Below are 15206 nucleotides of genomic sequence, written 5' to 3'. Positions count from 1 at the left end.
AAAAAAAAAAAAAAAAAAAAAAAAGAAGGAAAACAGCCTTCATCCGTTTATTTGGCTCAGGGAAGAGATCAGCTGTGCTTTTATGATTTCAGAGGATGGAGTGCTGGAGGAGGAAAATGTATAGCTGTATGCATCCATGTGTTTGAGTTTCTGTTTCTGATGCATAACCTAGAGAGTTAATTTTGCTTAAATTACATGTCATATGGGTCTCAGAGCTCAGTGGTAATGCACATGGTTAAACTTTTGCACTTAGAGTACCATCAGTGCGAATTTTAACCCTGCGCTCTCCATGTAGCTCCTGTATGTTTGTATAGTATTAACGTGTTTGGGTGCTCCTCCAGCCGTAGGCATTGGTGACAGGCAGGCCCCTAGTGACAGTCCTCTGTCACACTTGATTTTGTGCCTTGTGTCAAATAGAAAATGTGAGTCTGGCTGTTGAGGAAAATAAGTTAGGAGAGTTTCAAGATGTGAGCGTACTCTCAAGGCTCAGGTTTCTGCATGCGTAAAGAGCAGTAGCAAAGTTTTTCTGTATTGGTTTACTTTGAAAACACTGTCATGGAATCTGATAGCCGCACTAAGAAAAATAGTTTGTGAAAAAGCTGTCTTCGTTACTGACTGCAAACCTTATGAGTGTTGGGGAGGAGAGAGTGGACTTTCTTGTTAAAACATTTCTGTGCTTTCAATCTGCCTGGCAAATCATTGGCGATTAAATGATAATCCAAGTTGTTTGTTTGAAATGTCATACATCCCCACTGCAGCGTGCCCACACCACTAGAGACTTTTAGAAATTAAGGAGTACGGGAACATAAATGGCTACAATGTATTTAAACACAAATTAGCAAAAGCCAACAAATACAGAACAATTTTAATTTGTGTATTAAAATACTCTAGAGGATATAGATTAACCTCCATTACTCAGGGTTTGTCACTGTCTCATCTTCTTTGGACAGCAAACACTGCGAAACAGACAGAAAGCTGATTTACTCTCCCTTTAGCTTCTGTCTCGCCTGATGAAATGTCTGCTGTGCAGCTCCCCCGGCTGTGCTCCTCCGTGGCTCTGACAGCTCCTCATGCTTTGCAGGCACCGCCTTCCCTCATGGTTGAAACTCACAGTTGTCTGAAATCCCTGCCTTGCCTTGCCTTACTGATAGGCAGAGGCCCTGGGCTAAAAGGTGACATATCTGAGAAAGGAGGAATCCCACAGAGTGAGCTTGCTGTGTCTGCTGTCCCATGGCAAAGGGGAGAAGATTTTAAAAGAGCCTTCGCATCATGGATACCACAGGGATGAGGTCCCCTGACTGAATCCGTCACCTCCAAGGGAGAGCTGTGCAGGAGCCGAGTTGCCACCTTGCAGCCCCTCTGTTGATGCAGTATTGCTCTGCAAACTCTCCCGGTTCCTGCAGGAGGCTTCTACGGACTTGCTGGATCTCTGTGGAGGATGAGGGAGAAACCCTCTGGGCCACATACAAATCAAACAGAATTAGAAGTACAGCTAAAGATACAGGCACAGTCCATCGCAGATGCACTTAGTCATCTCGCGTCTTCTCCACTTGGAACATATCTTGGGCTTTATTGAACAAATGTCAGGATACTCCTCATTTGTTAAACAACTTTCCAGTTGTGCCACTGCTTGTTTGTGTATATCTGTATGTATTTAGATAGATGAAAACACATGCAGGCACATATCAATGTTTATTAACTCTCACTGATTACAGCAGCAAAGTCAGTCCCTAAAGAAAGGATGTGCCATAAAACTTTTCCATAACATTGTTAATGTAACCTTTGCAATTAAATCGGATTGCAAGTGACATATAAATTAAATGACGCAAGATATTTTTATCTTTTACAAATTTTCAGACTGACTGTGAGTACCTTAATGTGATCACAGGGCGATCGGCTGTGTAGCAATGCTCGTGGTCTTCCTTTCACATTCATTGCTAGAAGTCAAATGAGTAATGTTATCCTGGCGTAATGCTGATGAGAAAGGAGATCCAGCCTCCCTCTCCTTTGTCATTAAAGAAGAGTGGGTCCAGCTTGTGTGACGTGCTTGGCACCAGCAATATTTTAATATCATTAGCAGCAGGCAATACGTTCCTTGCTGGTAATGAGGTTCAGTGTCAGGTCAGGTGGTGCCCCACAGGAAGACTTCAGACAAAATTGCTATATTCTAATACAAAAAAGGCTCCAAATATGCAATTTTTGTGAAAGGCGATTGTTCAGTATGGCGTGATCCTGGCTAATAAAGAAGGGACCTGCCAGAGCTATTTTTAGTTCTACCCACTGGTTTCACTGCTATTCTTGTAGCTATGGCTGGAAGGGAAATTAGGATGGTGGTGTCTGTTCTCCTACAGAAATGGAAGAAGAATGGAAATATGTGTGTGTGTATAAAGATAAAAAGATAAAAAGAGAAGGAGTTGAAGAGAAAGTGAGCTTCCCTGTGTAGCTGCAGATGTGACATTGATTGTACCTTTCCTTGGAAGGGTTTTTCTTCTGCAAGGCCAGGTTTCTTGTCTAATTTAAGGGCTAGCAGTGTGCCAGTGCAGTCTGTATTGCAGGAGAAGATCAGAGTTTCTACTTAGAAGTTGTTACAGTTAAGAGAAACCATTACAAATTTTCCCTTATTATCTTGGAGACATAATCCAATGAATACTTCAGTCTCACACTGATGTTCCTCTGCAATTAGTGAGGCTAAGAAGTATTCATCTTATTGAGAGAGGGGACAGACATCAATGAATCACATGCAGAATAACAGGACATAAAAAATAAATATGGAGTCAGACAGGGCTATTGCAGAGCAGCAGTATAGGCTTTCTTCATTAGCAGAAAAGAGAATAGTATGTATACAAAAAGCACTTCACCCAGGCAGAGAGATTATTTGCTATACCTTGTTTGCTTTCTATTTCACAGTGATTTTTTTTTCCCCCCATCCTTGCTGGGAAGAACCAGCTTCGGCTTTCAGAGTTTCACTGGGGAGATGAGGATTTTTTTTAAAGCTGCATTTTATTTGATAGTGCTTTTCCCTGATTTTATGAATTAAATGCAGGTATACTAAAAAGTGACCCACGATACATGGGGTACATGGACTTCAGGAACTCCAAAATAAGAACCCAATAAGACTTGGCTTTAAAAGTTACAGAAAGAATAAACAAAAAGATTAAAACCTGCCCAATAGATGGATTGATGGCTTTTTTGTTTTGAGTGAGCCTCATGAGTTGAGGGGTGGTGGTGATTCAAATAAATATTTTGTAATGATCATTTAATTTCACATGGAAGAATGATCTTGTGCTTAAGATTGGAAGCTAAAACCAGAAGTTGGAGGTTCAGTTGCCTCCTTTTGCTACAGCTCCCCTTCAGCGAAGTGTGTGTAATACACTGTTCTCCCATCATCTGTTTTTCTTAATAACTTTGGGGCAGCAGCCATTTATTTTTGCAAAGCACTTAATCAAGTGAGGTTCCCACCTTCATTTTGCTCTTCATTTGAATTTTGAGAAGAACATTTAAGAAGAATAAAATGCTGTGGTACCCAGGACCCGGGAGGACATCCTGGGTGCAATATAGGAACAGTGTGAGATGGGGATGCAGGAGAAGACCCACAGGGGAGGACCAGCATATGCTGGCCAGGCATGAGGCAGCAAGTGGAACGGTGTCTTGGCTTTCCTTGGTGTTCGCCACAACATCCTGGTTGGAGACAGGGGCATAATGCAGTTAGAAGTGTGGTGTACTGAGGGGGGAGTGAAGCAGTGTTGGGTTTTCAAGAGTTTGGGTACACCAAATCCTCTGATGGTGCTAGTTACCCTGCCTAATCTCAAAGGGACATCACTGAGAGCTACTTGCTGCTTCATCCTCTTGTAGCTGACTCTAAATTGCTCAGCTGTGCACTTTGCAGTGACAGTAAAAGGCTTTTCCCTTTCTTCAAACTAATCTAAAGGTTTGTTTTCACCATGCACATGCCATGAGAAAAGCAATGATGGGGTTCGCTGGACCAGAGCTCCTGGCCCACATAAACAATTACTGCCTATGTTGGTACCACGTTTGCCATTGACCAGAAATGTGGCTTGCCACATCATATTGAGTACAGCGCTCTGTGCTTGCATTAGTGGTGTGATGTGGAACATGTCTGCCCACTGCAGGGCTGGTGTGAGGAAACTTGAGGGCAAGTACATATCCATAAATGATGTGCTTTTGCTGTGGAAGAAATGCCAGCCAGATGAGGAACTGAACAAGGAAATTAAAAAATGCGAAAAAGTAATATGAAGTAATATCTCTTGTCATCCCATGATCTGTGTGCAGAAAGGAAAAGCACTTTCAAAATTTTGCTTTTTTTTAAATCTCTACCTTTGGATAAGTCATGCTTTAGAATTAAAAGAAAGAGCCTAATTTAAAAGCTTACTGGAGTAACTCACACAAGCCCTAAAACCAGCTAGAGATCAAGCCGAAAGATGCGGGGGAGCATCCACGATGTGGGTTTGAATTCTGAGCCTTTTGTGGTGTTTGCTGCCATTGCACAGCAAGAGCACAGCCAAATCATCTTCTACTGTACTTTCCAAACTTGGATACTGACTTTGGCCTGATCTGGTGGGCAAAGACATTCAGCAACATCTGCATCCATTTTTGGCTGCTTATTAACCATATCAATCCATCAATACCCCATTTCTAATCGTTTTAATTGGGTGATTTTGGTTTTTTAATTGACAAAAGAAGAGTTAGGTTTTCCTTTGCAACTTCAACCAGGCTGAAGGCTCTTTCCCCTCTGTCTAATGCTGCTTGCCTTCACCCAGCTGTGCATGTTCTGTTCACCTATGACCTCTCTTAGGATGTTTGTGGGGTGCCCCCAGCATGGCTGGCTGGCAGGAGATTGCCCTGGAAATGTGTGCTGGGAGCCTTCTGGCAAAGACTAGAAGGATAGTCGTGTTTATCTTCTAGGGATTGTGCCCAGCTGCACCGTCCTCCCAGAGTCCTCATGGGTGCTTAACATTTGCAAGAGCTGGGTGCAACCTTTTTGTTCGACACAGAGAGAGGTGGGGACGCAGAGGGAAATCCAGCTGAACCCAGCTGAAAGCTGTAGGGCTGAGAAGGTCCAGGAGCTTTGCTTCAGAAAACAAAGGGCCAAAGGGATTGAAGTGGTCATCAGGCATGTGCACGGCGGAGATATTAGGTTAAAGCAAATTACGTGTGTGGATCTCAGCAGGGTTTCACCTCTTTGCCATTTCGTGCTGTCAGAAGAGAGGCAGTTCAGGGCAGGACCAAACACAGACTTTCACATGCCAAGAGCACTGTATTGACAGCAACCGCAAAGCTCCGGGCTGGCGTGGGAGCGGAGCCGGGGCAGAGGACTACATTTTGGGGATCGTGCCTTCCATGTCTCATTCTGAGGCGTCTCTGTTTTGGGCACCATATAACAGGCATTATATTTGCATATGATATCACTTCTGTAGAAGAAGCAGCCTATTCATGAACAGTAGCATCTTCACATCAAATACAACTTGCAGATATGACTGACAAAACAACCAGTTAATTGAAATACACTGGAAATAACACTGGAAAATTCAAAGAGGGTGCAGAAAACTCCCAAATAGTTATTACTCACTGGAAGCAAATCCTAGACATGTAAGGCATGGGATGCACGCAAAGTACTGGGAGAAACAGAATTTATTGGGAGACATACCTCTGCCCTCAAAACAGGTGTCATTTCTTCAGATGATCCCCCAAACTCTCTTGAAATTAAATACATAATTTGGGACAATCCTTGTCTGATTCCTCTGGAGTACACAGCATGCTGCAAGGGACAAAACCCCCACTCCTGACAGTCTGATGCTCAAAAATTTAGAGGCTGGTGCCTGCCTCTGCGGTGGGATTCCTCAAACACAGTCTGCCTCTGCGGTGGGTTCATCAAGTGATTTTCCCAACATCACTGCTGCCGGGTGCGGTGTGTGACCGTGCCGTGGGCGCTGTGCCCACACAGCGCTGCTGGCTCTGCCCGATCCGTCATTGCCCGGGCTCCTGCCTGTGCAGACCATTTCCGAGCTGGGTCTGAGAGGCTCTGGAGAGCACCGGGAGGAACCACAGCCACAGCGATGTATTTCTGTCCTCGGTTCTGCTTATCCTGACTCAGTTCACGCAGCTGCCTTCTGCAATTTCTTCCCACTTCTGTTGCAGCTGTCTGAGCTTTCAGCTGTTCTGCCACCAGCAAAGGTGCCAGCACCCTTTAAATCACTATAGAAAAGTAAGGGTGCATTCCCCATCCTGGAAGAAAGAAGAAAGTTTGGGGTTTGGTTGGGTTTTTTTTCCCCTTGTGGAAGACAAGTGCTTGTCAGCGATAACTAGGAGGGGTCCGGAGGTTATTCACAAATTAATTAGCCTCTGAAAGGAGAGGACTGCAAGCAAGGACAGATAAGCCTGTAGCAGCCACACCCCTGCAGCAAAGAGTTAATATTCCCTTTCCTCTCCGGGGGAATGTCAGGGGTTAATTCAGTAGCCCTGCATTTAATAGCTCAATTTAAAGGGGAAAAAATGACACCCTTCTCCCCTGCCTTGCTGGTTGTGGATGGTTTGCTCTGTCTGGTTGATCACATGCTCCCCGAGCCCCTGGTGCTGCAGAAGCCCCAGCTGCTGCTGCTACTGATGATGAGCCGGTGCTGCTCAGGACCCGTCCCGGTCCCCTGGTCCCTGCCCGTCGATGCCTTGCAGTCCTCACCTCCTCTTTAAAGGAGGGAGCAGGCAGGATGAGCCCTTGAGCATATGGGTGGAAATTTGGGAAGCGCCCATTCTCTCGCCACCGTTGCCAGCTCTAACCATGTCTATTTGTTGTTGTCTTTTTTTCAGGGACTATGGATCTTCAAAGAGAAAATCAGGTAAGATACCAGGTTTTCCATGTACTGCATGATTACAGAGAGACACAACCCCCTCCCTTTTTAAACCTTCCCTTTTTCTTGTGTTGCATGATATTGTGTAGCAGTTTAACTTTGTATTGCTGAAGCCTGCAAGAGACAAGCATCAGTTTCTTTCCTTTGCACTGGAGAGAAGAAACCCACCTTATATAGTATTGCAGTTAAAATGACTGCTCTCCTCTGACTGTATTTATACAGCTCCTTCTCCAGCCTGAGAGGATAATTGTATTAAATTTCTTTCTTTTTTTTTTTTTTTTTTTTCTTAAGTCAATCTTTACCTGAGCAAGCAGTCAAAATACAGCCGGAAAGTTGGGGTTCTTCTCTGAAGGGGAAGGGAATGCTTTTCTGTTCTGGTTGGAGTCTTTTTTTGCCTTTCCCAAAGGCTCTGCTGAGGCTTCTGATACGAAATGTTCTCAGTGCCTGTGTCTGGGTTTGGGCTGCCTCAAAGGCTCTAGCTCAGTGTTTTGTTTTTAAGATCCTGGATTCAAATGTCCTATAAAACGCTGATTTGAAACTATAAATCCAATTTTTCCCCTCCCCTTGTAGCTCTTAGTGATTTTTACAGATGTGTTTTCAATAGGGACATGTAATTATGGGCCTCTGGGTTTGGCTGCTCTGAGCTGGATGTGTCAGGGCTTTCTTTTTTTTTTTTCCCCTTTTTTTTTTTTTTTCTTTTTTTTTCCTCCAAGCAGCACTGAGCACCTGCAACTCTCATTGACTTTGTTTGGAGTATTGGGTGCTCCAAATTGTGTTCAGGGCATCCAAAGAGAGGCCTTCCAAACCAATAGCAACTCCTGGAAAACTCTGGCCCGTATGCAGGGGATGGGAGGATTTTTTTCTTCTTGCCTTTTAAGATGATCAAGAAGCACTGCAATGGCTTAGTCTCTGGGGAAGAAGGGAAGGTGAATGTAATATACTGAACTCCGATGAATGTTGCTGCCTAGATTGATTTTTTTTTTTTTTTGTTTTGGTTAATTATGAGAGCTTTTATGCTGCAGTCCTGTAATAAGCTAAGTGATGCACTAAAACGGAGCTGTTGCTTGACCCTCCCATCCTGTGCACTAAATGGCTGTCGCCCCTGAGGTGGGTGGTGGTAACGAAGAGGCAAGCGTGGTACACAGTGCTGGCCTGACAGGATACAATAGGGCACACTTCATCTTCCTAATTTCCTACAAAGCTTCTGTCCGAGTTGAGATAAAAAAGTGGGTGCTTTTAGAGAGATGCAATTGCACTTCCAGGACCTCTTAATAAAGTGTTTGTGTGCAATGGCCAGTGAATTAGATTGGCAGCAGAAATTTCTCTAGAGGGGCAGACTGTAAAGGTATAAGACATGTGGTAGAAGGCGAAGCTGAGTGTGGGAGCTCCTGGCTCAGAGTGCCACATCCTGAGCACTAGGAGTTTTTTCTTGCCCTGTAAAGACCTTTGAAAAATGTTGCTGAAGTCTCTGGGGCAAGCTGATTTAGCACTGGCCTAGAACAGCATTAGCAAACTAGGGGAGCTTTGGGCTCAGTGCACCAGTTGTCATGCACAGGAGTTGCAGTATTCTTGGAAGAGATGTGAGGAATTGCTTTGGGAGTGTGAGATGCTGCTCCTCCTCTGTTTCTGCGGCTGTAGGGGAAGTTTGAGCTGATCTGCCATGACACTGGGGTAAGAGACTATAAGTTGAGTCAGTGTAGTAGAGATGCCAGTTGTGGATGCTGTTCTGGTGGGCTCTTTGTTGATCTCCTGCCCTGAGCAGCCCAAGTGACACTTATCCATCCTTGTCGGGCTCCCTTGCTTGGCTGTCCCACTCTACATGCTGCCAAGTCTCCTTTTGGGGCTGTTTCCTCTTCTCTGCTCTTGGTGCTTGGCTGCTCGCACATCTAGGGCTTGGAAACAGTGGGGTTTAGGGATCCTCTTCCTCCACTTACCCTGTACTAAGAGGAATGTGAAGCAGCTCTCTGACCAAAGTGAGCTGCATAAAGGGACTCTGTTCTTGGCCATCTTCTGCCTGATTTTTAGAGCGGCGGGGGAATGCTTCATTCTGCTGGGAGCTGGATATTGTGGGAGTATGTGCACAATGAATGGAGGAATATGCCGAGGGAGTTGGTAGTTACAGCTCTAACAAAGACCGGCTTTATGACACTTGGAAAAATGATGGGGTAAATGGGCACAGGTTTCCAGGCTGTGCTGTGAGAGTCTCTTAAGATAACAAATAGCTTTGAAATGTTTCCCCCATAGGTGCAGACAGTACTCTATCTTTACACAAGAGACAAGTGCTTTTAAATGCAAGCTCCTCCCAACAAATCAGACCTGTGAACACATCTTGTGTCTTGACCAAAGATGTGCTGGGAGGAGGATTTGGGTGTGAGTATGGCTGTCCTGCGCTGTCCGGCAGGAATCCCACAGCTGCTGTGGCTCAGGCATGTGCAGGCATGATACAAGCGTGGCTGATTGCAGAAACATTTGGGGAATGCCTCTGACAGCCAGTGTCACCTCTGCCCTGACCTCTCCCTTGCCAGAGTGCATGTCTCACTAGTCCTGTGCTTGCCTCTTAGAGCAGGGAGAAATTGGATAAGTTGAGAGTTTAATAGGAGTTATGGAAACATTTATTGCTGCAGCTGATACTGGTTGTAAACATCTGAGACCTTCTGAACCAAATGCAATAGCATGGCATGTCCTTAGCTAAACAGAAGGGAGTCTTGCACTGATCTGGGGCATCTCTGCACGCCAGTCCTGAGCCAGGCTTCCTCTTGTGCAAAGTGCTGTATAAACATGCAGCCCTTACTTGGATATGATCTAATTATAAATGCCTTAACCTGCAGTCAGCTCGGAGACCTGGAGCTTCACTGAAGCAGTTGAGGCTCTGTATAGGCATGGGTGTTTGCTGTGGCCTGAACTGCCACGTGTGCTGTTACCTTGGATTTGTGGGGCTTTACTTGACATGCTGCAGAGCTTATTTGGAAAGCTGCCTTCATATTTCTAGTCAATTGAATTGTGGTGCTATGACCATCTGTCAGTACCAAAGAGACCTCGGTACAACTGTAAGGAGTGGTTACGGTAGGCATATTCTGTATGTTCGCAACAAATGGTCTTGTCTAGGTTTCTCCAAAGACCCTCTGTAGCAAAAAGGGAACAAATTACTCTTCAGGCTCCAATTTGTTGATCACATTAACCAAATGAACAGCAACTCATTTGTCACTCAAAACAGGCATTACTCCTATGCCAGCATCCATTGTGTGGTTTTCTCTCCTCAAATAAAAGTAAGGGTAGAATTGCTGTGAGTCTAGTAATGGATATTTGCATGGTACATTACAAACCACAAATTAGGTTAATCCACTCTGCAAACCCTACCAGCTACCATCTGTGCATGGTGAACTAATTAACCCTTGAGACATCTGCTAATCCCAGTGTGGCTTGTAAAACCAGTTGGAGTATGTTTCTCCCCAAAGATGTACCCCCACACACACCCCTTGCTGGCTGGACTCCTGGAGTAAGATGATCTTGCCCTCTTCCCTTGCTGAGAATCTTTCTTGGCTGGTTTTATGCCAAAGTTGTCAGATCCCCAGTCATGAAGCTGAAGCGAGCATCTGGGACCTGGTGTTCAGTGGCAACAGGGGGTTGGTCTGGGCTCCACAGCTTTTCCACAGTGAGTCTTGGCGCTCCTCAACTACTGAGAGGGTTCTCCTTATGAAGAGTGGGGCCAGACCTGGCAGAAGAGATGCTGCTTCACCTTTGCTTTCAAAGCTGAAGCATGGCTCTCTGCCACCTACCTTGTGGGCAGCCAAGCTGTGTGCTTGCCGCTTTCAGTGTGCGCTAGCAGGGGCTTTGGAGGCCACCTCCTTCTGAAGTCATAACAAAAATCTCCACTGCTTGCTCACTCCCACTGCTCTGACTGCCTTGCTTGCTGCTGGGGGCACCACTGGTTTCAAGCTCTGGGCTTTCTCTGGCACCTTGTTGCTATGCAGTAGGGTGCTCCCCGATATGAGGGGGAATAAATTTAAAAAAAAAAAAAAAGGTTTATGGCTCCATCAGTACTGCAGTGTCTCCTTTCTCTAGTTGATCAGATCCTGCCTGCGTCAAGCTGACTGTGCTCTGGCTGAGTCTGCCAGCTGAAGGCTGTTTAAATAGCCCCTGTTACTGAGCACTTAAAATATTAATTTAACAACTTGGTCCAAGCCAGTGTTGCCTCAGTGAGGATGCTGATGAGGCTTGGCTTCCTCAGCAGAGAGAACTATCCTTCAACTCGGTTCCCACATCCACTTTTTGGACTAGCAGAATATGGCAGCACCCAGACAATAATCTCTGCTTCCTTTCCCTCCTGTAATCTAAAACTAGGAAGGATGTATCTGCTGGCAAGTAAATAAAAACTTCAGAGTCCATTGGAAGCTACTTCTCAAACTTATTATAGAAACATCTGCAATGCTTTCTTTTCCCTCAACGGGGAAATTAAATAGAGTTGAGAGAGCTGCAACAATGACGGAAGTGGGGCCTCTGAGTGAAAAACAAGCAGATCATTGTAACGACACCGAGGGCCCTCGTGGCCGGTCACTTTGTGGGATTGCTGCCTTGGGCTTACGGGCGGAGCAAGAGTTCTTTCTTCAGCCTAATACATCATTACTAGGGAAACCTTCTTCCTCACTTGCACGCTGAGGATGTGTGCTCTGTCAGCTTCAGGGAGATGCCTTAATTACTGTTTCAGGAAATGGCTTAAATTTTGGCTTTTTCTGTCTTCATAGATGAGCTATGCTCATCACTTCAGAGCTTAACCTCTCTGGTCCTGTCACACTGCATGTGTCTAGCTAGCACTTACAGCTCTGTGGTACGTCTCACTTTTTTTTTGTTTATTTTTATAAATGAACTTTATTTTCTTAACTTCAGTTTGAACTGCCTCCTTTGAGGCGATATGGAGAAAATCAATGGTGTGTGCTAGCCTTTCTGTGCTTAATCGTTCAACGGGGTCACCAATGTGTGAGCCATGAGCTGGACCGGCGAGGCTGTGTGGCTGGGGCTGGCTCTACCTGCTGCAGGACTGAGGTGCTGACCCCAGGGACAAAGCTTTGTTGGGACAACTGAGCGTGGGGCCCTCTGGCAGGCTCACAGCCGTGCAGTGGGCATAGCATGGGGACAGGGAGAGGAGGGAACACGTGGTCTCCAGCCCTGGCAGGTATTTCTCTTCTCAGAAATATCTCACAGATACTTCTCAGCCTGGAGAAGACTCTGGGGAGACCTTATAGCAGCTTTCCAGTATCTGAAGGGTACCTACGAGAAAGCTGGAGAGGGACTTTTCACGAGAGCATGGAGTGATAGGATGAGGGGTAGTGGCTTCAAACTGGAAGAGGGTAGGTTTAGATTAGATATCAGGAAGAGATTTTTCACTATGAGGGTTGTGAGGCACTGGCACAGGATGCCCAGGGAAGCTGTGGAGGTCCCATCCCTGACAGTGTTCAAGGCCAGGCTGGATGGGGCTTTGAGCAACCTGGTCTAGTGGGAGGTGTCCCTGTCCATGGCAGGGGGGTTGGAACTAGATGATCTTTAAGGTCCCTTCCAACCTAAACCATTCTATGATTTTATGGTATTTGTGGGAGATGGCTGCAGTGAAGGGAAGAGGAAGGACCTTTCCAAGAGAGGCATGGTGCTGCCTTTCCTTCGCCTTGAGGTTGTTGCAGTGTTGATGGGATGTCATCTGAAGTGGTGGATCCCTTTTTAGTATTAGAGGAGCTGTGGACAGAACTGCTAGCATGCTGTGGGCAACTTACTCAGTTGACTGTTAAATCTATCTCGTTGGGTTTTTTTTGGTTTTTTTTTTTTTTTTTCCTCCTCTCAGCCAGAGGAAGCCTGAACCTTTTAAATGGGTTCTCAAAGGAACCAAATCTGAGAGCATGTTACTAAAGATGTTGAAAAATTTAATTAACTAACATGGTGAATCCCAGCATGAGGCAATGCATCTTCTGTCAGGGTGGTGACTGAAGCAGATGTCTTGTGGCTACCCACATTGAGTGCGTGAGTAATGACGCAGACAGTTCGTTATTGCTTAATTAATCTTGAGTCCAGGTGATAGCAGCAGAGCTAGAATGTGTGTTTTAATTCCAATATTAGTTTGAGTCATTCTGCTCTTGTCGTCTTTGTCTCTGAAGTCTGTCTGCCTATATTCTATCTGAAAGGAAAGCTTCCGCTTGGAAGGTTAATATTTTCTTTTTTTAAGGTGGTGAATGGGGATCTAAGTTTGTCCAAGCCCATGGCAGTGTCCCAGGAACATCTTAAACCGTGTAGCTTGGGCTTGGTGTCTTAATTATTGTAAGAAATCTATGGTACGACATGATCCCTGCAGACTGAGGCACGTGCTTGTGTTTGTCTCCTGATGAATCACACATGTGTGTTGTGTTCCTTGCATTGTTTTCTGCAGTTAGTGCAGAAATGGTGATGGCAGACTGGCTCCTTGGTGCCGTTTGGCCTGTTGATGAGGATGGCTGGACTAGGTAGTTTGCCAGCCACTATTTTGTAACTTCACGAACATGTACCGACAGGATTGCTCTTGATCAGAAATTGGGATCTGTTCTCCCATCATAGGATTAACCTTCTTGGCTGTATGTACTAATTACTGCATGGAATTTAAAACCAGCAGATTCTGGCAGAACATTTTGGTTCTCACATAGTTTTTTCTTTCCTTTTTTTTTTTTTAAATAAAAAAACAGGAGGATAAAGGATTTAGTAATAAAGGATAGAGTAGGCAGAAGCATAGCAACCGAGGACCAAACAAACCTTAGCGTATAATTACTAGGGATGTACATCTTTGGGCCTGGGTCTGGAAGGAGGTAGTAGTTAATGATCTTAATGCACTTCCTCAGTTCAGTCCTTGATGACAGAGCTTCCTCTTCTCATGATGGAGAATTTTTCTTCCTCAACTAGTGAATTTGCTGAACTCTAACTTCAGTTTATTGGCTTTGCCTGATGCAGTAATTCCCAAAACAGCTAATTTTCTTTCCTGGTTTGTTTTTTTTTTTTAATAAGCCTGTAAGTCTCTTTTAACAAGTTCTTCATATAATTGAAGGAACATCCACTCTGCGTCTTTTCCAAAGCTGGACTATTTCTCTGTGCTCTGGTGCGCTGGCACAAAGCGGGATTTGAGAAAGCTTCAGCTAAGTCAGGCAGACTTCGTCTCCTTGGAGCACCTGTGTGTGTGTGTGACCCAATTCTGCATCTTCGGTCAAGATGAGAATCTGTCCACTCCAATCCAACACTCCAAATTCAGCCTGTGGTATTCTGGCAGGAGGGAACTGATCTCGCACTTCTCCTTGTACACCGTATTTTTAAAGTCACTGTTTAAACTGAAATGCTTTGGACTTCTGCCTGAGGCTACTGAAGAAGAGCAGATAGGAGACTTTATTCTGAACTGCTTCAGTTTTCTGCTGACAAGACATGTGGCCTGTTAGATGTATAGGATCACTGTCTTCTGGGTGGCCCATATGCTGGAGTGGGAGGAATACAGGATAAGAGAGCGCGAGTTGTTTGTTTGCTGTGTGAGGTTTTTTGGTTTGCTCCTTGGCTTTTAAACTGAAGTGTGGGGACAGGGTACAGGATTAGGGGAAAGGAACGTGTTTGTGTTCTTTGCTGTTCCCAGTTGAGCATTGGTGCTGCGCAGAGCCCTGTGTCGGGGAGAGAGGGCAGGGAGGCTGGGCGGGCAGGGAAGGACAGCAAGTATGAGGTGTGTCTCGAGCACAGCCGTGGCAGAACAGCATGCACCCTCGTGAGTGCCTCGGAGAACTCTCGGCCAAGCGTAGAGAAAGCACTCGGTGCCTTAGGGGGTGTAATGGCATTTCTCGTGGTTTTAAGGAGTTCTCTATTCTCCATCTGCTCCTGTTCTGCCTTCCTCCTCAGTCTGTCAGTGGCAGATGGTATTAACACTGCCTGCGTGGGTTTTTCCTCTCTTGCACACAGATAACTGTGTGGTATCAGATTTTGATTCTGGCAAGATCTTGATTTTTAGATAAGGCAGGTGAGAAATGCACTTGGGAGCTGGAGTGGAGGGTGATGATCCTCAGCCTTTGCAGGAATCTGTACACGGCACAGACAGGTCTGGCTGGCTGAGAGGAGCAGACCTCTTATCCCAGTGTTTTAGATAACTTAGTCTCAGGCTGGCGAGCACCTGAATCTCTCTTGTGAGAAGGAAACCTGGATGGCAGAGTGGGTGTCCTTAGGCTGTTGAGAACACTCACCCCTAAAATAGTGTTCCCTTAGTACCTCCAGCTGTGTGCATGGTTTTATTCCTGTCACATTCTGGCTGGACTGTGCCTGGGCTGCCTGATGGGCAGGATCCTCACCAGTCTGCTTGGGATGGAG

General features: G+C 45.5%; 1 protein-coding gene across 1 annotated transcript in view; it reads left to right on the top strand.

The window, feature by feature from the left end:
• SH3PXD2A (SH3 and PX domains 2A) overlaps positions 1–15206 on the top strand; it is a 215512-nt gene that overhangs the window by 117423 nt on the left and 82883 nt on the right. Inside the window, 1 exon segment of the mRNA XM_009881540.1 lies at positions 6823–6851. Within this exon segment, the coding sequence (XP_009879842.1) occupies positions 6823–6851 (29 nt within the window).

This window comes from Charadrius vociferus, unplaced genomic scaffold, assembly GCF_000708025.1.
Source record: "Charadrius vociferus isolate BGI_N301 unplaced genomic scaffold, ASM70802v2 scaffold282, whole genome shotgun sequence".
Taxonomy (NCBI): domain Eukaryota; kingdom Metazoa; phylum Chordata; class Aves; order Charadriiformes; family Charadriidae; genus Charadrius; species Charadrius vociferus.
This window is presented reverse-complemented; position numbering and strand designations above follow the sequence as displayed.